This window comes from Lissotriton vulgaris, chromosome 7, assembly GCF_964263255.1.
Source record: "Lissotriton vulgaris chromosome 7, aLisVul1.2, whole genome shotgun sequence".
In the NCBI taxonomy this organism is placed as follows: Eukaryota; Metazoa; Chordata; class Amphibia; order Caudata; family Salamandridae; genus Lissotriton; species Lissotriton vulgaris.
In genome coordinates, this window is record NC_141695.1 from 1,669,997,356 (window position 1) to 1,670,003,355 (window position 6,000).

The 6,000-nt window shown below is 42.0% G+C and overlaps 1 protein-coding gene across 2 annotated transcripts in view; it reads right to left on the reverse strand.

The window, feature by feature from the left end:
* HM13 (histocompatibility minor 13) overlaps nucleotides 1-3,891 on the reverse strand; it is a 66,918-nt gene extending 63,027 nt beyond the window's left edge. Inside the window, exon 1 of one of the 2 annotated variants that reach the window (XM_086932707.1) lies at nucleotides 3,512-3,891. In XM_086932707.1, coding sequence (XP_086788833.1) covers nucleotides 3,512-3,694 — 183 coding nt within the window. In that variant the 5' untranslated portion in view covers nucleotides 3,695-3,891. The remainder of the gene's footprint in view (nucleotides 1-3,511) is intronic. The other variant, XM_086932706.1, reaches the window with a different exon arrangement.
* Between the last annotated feature and the right edge of the window lie 2,109 nt (nucleotides 3,892-6,000).

Here is a 6,000-nt window from a genome sequence, read left to right on the forward strand (position 1 = left end):
TACATTACACATTGTTATGATCTGTTCAAAATATAATACCCTATGATATAAGTTTTTGTGACTAATTTTAAGAATCAATGAATTTTACTCAAGTCAGTTAGGCTTTACTGTATTTACAGTTTTTAAATTCACCCAAAGTTTGTTATCTTTCAGAGGTTCTAAAGCAAGTGTGACTATGTGGATGCCAATTTTTGTTCTTTTTAACTGATCTGTCTTTATTTCTAAAATAGAATAAAGATTATGGCTGACTAACTGGGGAGCCTTGAGGCACCACATTTATGCCTGACACAAGCTAATGGGTAGTGGTGACCCCTGAGCACTCACTAACCAATAAGGTAAAAGGTCCCTGAGCCAACCCTAGCCACTCTTTTCAGTTGTTCCAGTTGGCCTTACTGCAAATAGGCTGAAAATACCATGTGCCAGTGCATTTTCAAGATGGCAAAAGCCTTCGGCCACTCTAAACTTGGGCTCTAAGGGTTGCATCTGTGTGGGAGTGTCGTAAGGAAATAATCAATGTCCTCGTGCATCTAACACTAAAAACCAGTTTAAAGCAGGCACTATACCTAAAACAAAACCAAAGAACAGCCAGACAGGCTATACACAAGAATTGTCTTGGCATCCTCTTCTCTCCCTTTCTAGTGTGCCCTAAGTGTTGCATGTGGCTTAACAGATCTGTCAAGCATGGTGTGGTGTCACATAATGCCCACAGCCCCAGTCTGAACATTTTGTGATGTTCAGGAGTCACCTGTGCCCATTCAGGGTAGCCTATTGTTAGTTTCGGGGAGCGGGGTCATGCCACATGTCATTCACACCTATTCAAGGCTGGGAGCTGGCAGAGGTTTATGCTTATTAGCAGCCTAACAGGCCAGACAGGTAAAGGGAACCTTTCCAAAACGAATTTTTCCTTAACATGTATTAAAAATTAGAACACAAGAATTGGATTTTTTTATAACAATTAAAACTAGTGATCCCATTATTTTTCTTGCTGGCTCCATTCCCGAGATAGCATATTAGTATTTTAATCTGTCCTTTGGTTTTCTTCCTCGGGGGAAGGTAGCAGTAATCTTCTATGTGTCTATTTTTAAATACCATGCACCCTACATTGAAGGCTACCAGGCTTACACAAGCTGAACATAAATTTAACCGCATCGCTGCGGCGGTTATTTTTCCCATACGCTGCTTTTTTCTAAAAGCCGCGTAAGATGACGAGCTCAGCTCGTCATCCGCACACGCCCCCCGTGGCTGATGACGAGCTGAGCTCGTCATCAGCATCGAAGGGCTTAAGAGGGCATTTTTACCAGTCAAAGGGTTATTTAAACAGGTTGCACTGCAGGTTTTACACTGCGGCAGCAAGGCTACTAAAAGGTAGGACTAAAGCCATGTTTCTACAGTTACTACAGTGGATGGCACAGCAAGTGCTCTCTCTCCTCAAGCAGAATTTAACTTCTAGGTCCTAGATACACTTTCTGCACCATATACTGGGGGCTTACAGGCATGTTAAATGTGCCAATTAGGAATAAGTCAATTCAACTATGTTTAAAGGGGGAGCAATGGCACTTCATTTCTGGTTAGCAGGGGTAAAGTGCATAGAGTTCTAAAGCCAGCACAAATATAGGTTCCAGCAAAAGAAGAAAAATCTGGGGTGACTATGTAGAAAAGCAAGATTTCCTACCGGCTTATAACATTGTGCAAGAGTTAACTGATGCCTAGTATTGTGTCTAGTTAGGCAACACAACATAAAGCAATAACTGAAATATTTATAGAATATTGTTTAGCAGGTGCACTTCATGCCTATTATTGTGCAAGGCCTACAGACACATCAAACAAGGACGGACATGTAAACATAATATTGCTTAAGTGTAATTTATGCATGCTATGGAACAAGTCATCGACATTTCACAAAGCAATGACTGTACTTTGTATCCAGTAGACACAGAGGTTTGCTATAGTAGCATATGTTTCCTTTCCAATACAATGACACTTATAGGCCTAGTGACACCACGAATAAGTCCAGCATATACCAGGACCACAAACCAGCAAAAATGTACAGCTCATTTTATTTCAAAAGGAAACTTTGGAAAACCTGGGAAATGTGTAGACGAGTGGCCTGCTCCCATGAGGATATTAACAAATAATATAAATAGTATTCTTGTATTTACATTTTTACCCTATTACAGTACATTCTACTGTTTACACAAACATCTCTGAGTTCAGCAGAAGAAAAATACATTTGTGATGAAAACAGGTGGGGGTGGGGTGGATGTATTTCTGCTAAGTACTTGTTATACACTAACAATATCTGAAGAAGAAAAGTATCAAAGACTTAAGGCCGTTCACTAATTTGAAGGATCTACGACTAGAAGCGCTGCGCTCCTCTTGTGGGGTAAATATTACTTGACAATGTATTTTGACAACTATTAAGTCTTTCATTTTATTTCAATAGTTTGTAATACAAGACATACACTGATACAGAATTGACACTCACCTCCACTTCGTAAACATTAACCTAAGTTATAGCCCCAACTCTGCTTTTCGAAAACTAAGAATTAAGACTCATAAGGGGTGTGTTTTTGCGAGGGGTTAAACACTTAAATAAGGTCAATATAAAAAGCTGTAAACACACTCCAAACGTCTATTTGCACAAGTACATTAAAATCAGTGTTTGGTCTTAACCGGTTCGTCCACATTTCCTTGCCAAATTGAGACATTAAATCCAAAACAGTGGAATTCTAGACCTGTTCGTGAATATTGTTTCAAAATGGAGATGATGGTGTAAAGTGACTTTTGGCGTCACATTACATTTCACAGCAAGACAGATATCAGCAACGTTTTAGAATGCATGTTGCTGGCGAATGATAGAGGTTCAAGACAACCGTTTTTCCCATAGCTGGGAAACCCCTTTAAGGATTTTTTTTTTTACAGAACTGCAGCGGATCAAAACCACAGGAAAAGCATGGGGGGGGGGGCAATAAGAAAATAAGCAAATGCACTAGATATCAAAACGCGAGGAATACATGACATTTGAGCTATGTTTCTTTTTGCAGATGGCTTTAGCAAACAACTAGGATCAAAAGCACCACAATTCTGAGACATATTCTGCCCATATTGGCGCCTCGGTCCAGTCTGCTTAATTTTCAAATACGCGTCTTTGCTACTCTCTCTGGCCAGTCTCTAAATCTCGCTCATCAGGCCCTCGTGTATCTCCCCAACCTTCTCTTTTCTTCAAGAATGACCCCTTTCCGACCTCTTTCTCCTTTGGCTAATATATGTTCATCCTTCCCATCCCCCCAGACTACAGTATTATGGATGATCTTCCGTCCATGGCCCTTATTTCGTCCTGATGCTCTGTGTCCGTCCTCGTCTCTCGAACTCAGCCCATTGTTTCTTCCTTTGTGTCTCCAATTGGTCCTAGCATCCCAATCCTTGGCTTGCCCCTTCATTTATATCCTGCACCCACATGGCCAGTCCACTCTCTTCCCACGTACACCATACCCCTTTCTAAGCTCCATACCTTGCTCTTGGCGCAGGTCACGCTCCGCAGGGCTCCGTAGAAGATGGGCAGCAGCGCCATGATCATCAGGCTCCCGTAGGCCAGCGCCGTCCCCTCGGGGGAGGCCGGCAGCCGGGCAGATGCGTTGGAAGCTGTGGGGTCCGAGTCGTTGATCAGGGATGGGGGAGGCTCTACCTCTGCCATGGCTGCAGGTTCGTGGGGCTGCGGGGGTTCAGGGAGGGCGGTCTGAAGGGAAGGTGCAGCGCCGGGGCTGCGTGGAGCTCTGTAGGAGGGCTCCGGGCAGGGAAGAGACTGCTCTGCCAAGCTCCGATGCTTTTTGGTACCGGTAAGGCCACGTTACCTAAACAACTAGGAAGTGACGTCCCTCCCGGATGAAGCACCGCGCACGCTCCACTTTGTCCTTAGCAACGGGTGGCAACGAAGGCGGGCCCGGTAACTAAGGAAGTGCATGTAGATGCAAACCAGTCTTACTGCACTTTTGAAAGGAGTCTGGTAAACGTGCCTAACCTCAAAGACAGACTGTACAGTAAAACCTTCATTTTATAAACCACAAGAAGTTTCGAAATTGAGATTGGAATTAACAGGTTGAACTGCCTTCTCGCTCGCACCAGGTTGAATGACACACCTGTTCTCGGGGGCGGGAGGGGGTGAGGTAAGGAACATCTGGTAATTTACCTCGTCACTAAAGTTAAATTGAAACATATATTCTCCCCAATTGCCTTTTTTTATTCGCTATATTTCCATTCTAATTGTAAATTATGCATGCAGTTTCAAGTTTAGTGCGGTTTTTAGCAGGCTCTAAAGATAGACACAACGACACCTTCCCACTACCTGTACCACAATAAATTGTTCTACAAACAAACTCTTCTGCACTCTCAATACAGCTCATCCTTATCTGTCACCAATCCTTTGCATACACTCCCTTTTACCGCCCAGCCCTTCCTTCCTCCTCTCCTCTCTCGAACACTCCTTTCACCATCTATAGACGTCTATGGTTTTGCATAACTGTATTTCAATCTGTCTACTCGTCAGTTTAACATCAAGGGCACACCTCATCCTTTCCCCATTAACGGCTTATCCTAAACCTTACTACCTAAACCATATTAATCTACTTCTAGTCACAAAATTGGCAGTGGACGTTTGCATGCATTCCAATAGACCCGATTCAGATGGGTTAATCCAGATTTTAGGAGCCAAACGTGGTTTTATTTTAGCTGTCTCCCTACCTCTTTAAAAATGTGATGTTTGCGTTTTCAGAGAGCACAAAAATAATTAAATAAAAAGTACTCTTCTACCCTAGTATCACTAATCTTGGGTTCTGGAGTAGCATGCTACCCACGCAAAGTACTTCAGTGCCTCACCAGGGGCAGTAAGCTCTATATAAATGCAAATGCAATTACATTTGCAATATGTCAACTAAACCGTGCTTAGGTGTGTAACCTGACCAGCGCTCTTTTGTAAAGATCGACAAGAAATTCAGGAACATCCAGTATTTTTCCCCATTTGAATTATAAGCTTAAAATGGCAACTATCATAAAGAATCACTTTAAACAATTTAGTATTAATGATCTTGTAGTAATTGAACCGAACACAGGATCAGGATAAGTCGAGTTTAATGGTAACTACATGGTCGTGGAGCCAGTAGGCAGATGCTCTACCAGGCTCAGCAGCCCAAGACCAACAGACAAGCATAAGCATTCTACAGCACTAAGCAACAGTCAAAGTTCTGTAGATAACATATAAAATATTCTACTATAGAACATTCTACACATTCCTACACACCTTCCCTTCTTCTAAAAAAAAAAATAAAAAAAATAAATAAATAAAAAAATATATACCTGAAACAAGCAGGTTTTGCACAAGATCTGGCACTCCTAATAATAACACTAGGTAACAAATTTTGTTGGATACATGAACCTGAAACATTAGAGTTTGGAACCACATTTGACAAATCATTAAGATTATGAGAAGCATTACAACCATGCACAACATTGGACACTTTGGACAAATCCCACCAATACCCACCCTCAACCTGAACAGTATTCTCATACATTATAATAATGTGGAGTGGTTTGCAAAATTTGCTTTCCCATTTCTTTGCATAGACTGTAGACTTGATTTTGACAAAATCGCCAACATCAAGATACGACAACTTAACACTTTTCTTGGCGTCAAACTCTTCCTTTTGTTTACACTGGGTCTCAAAAACATTTTCTTTAACCAGAGACATCAGTTTATCGACACTAGCCTCAGATCTCAAAACTTTTGACATCCACCCAGGTCTAAAAGTGGTGTTCGCCTGCCTTCCCCTCATGAGCACAAAATGTGCAACCTTAGTGGAGAAGTGAGGAGTGGTCCTGTAGAACCAAATCATGTAATTGAGGGCACGCACTACATCGTGATTCCCAGCTCTAGCCCATTTGACACACTCCCCAACAACACGATTCATTCTCTCAAAAAGTGCATTTGTCTGGGGATGATAGAGTGAG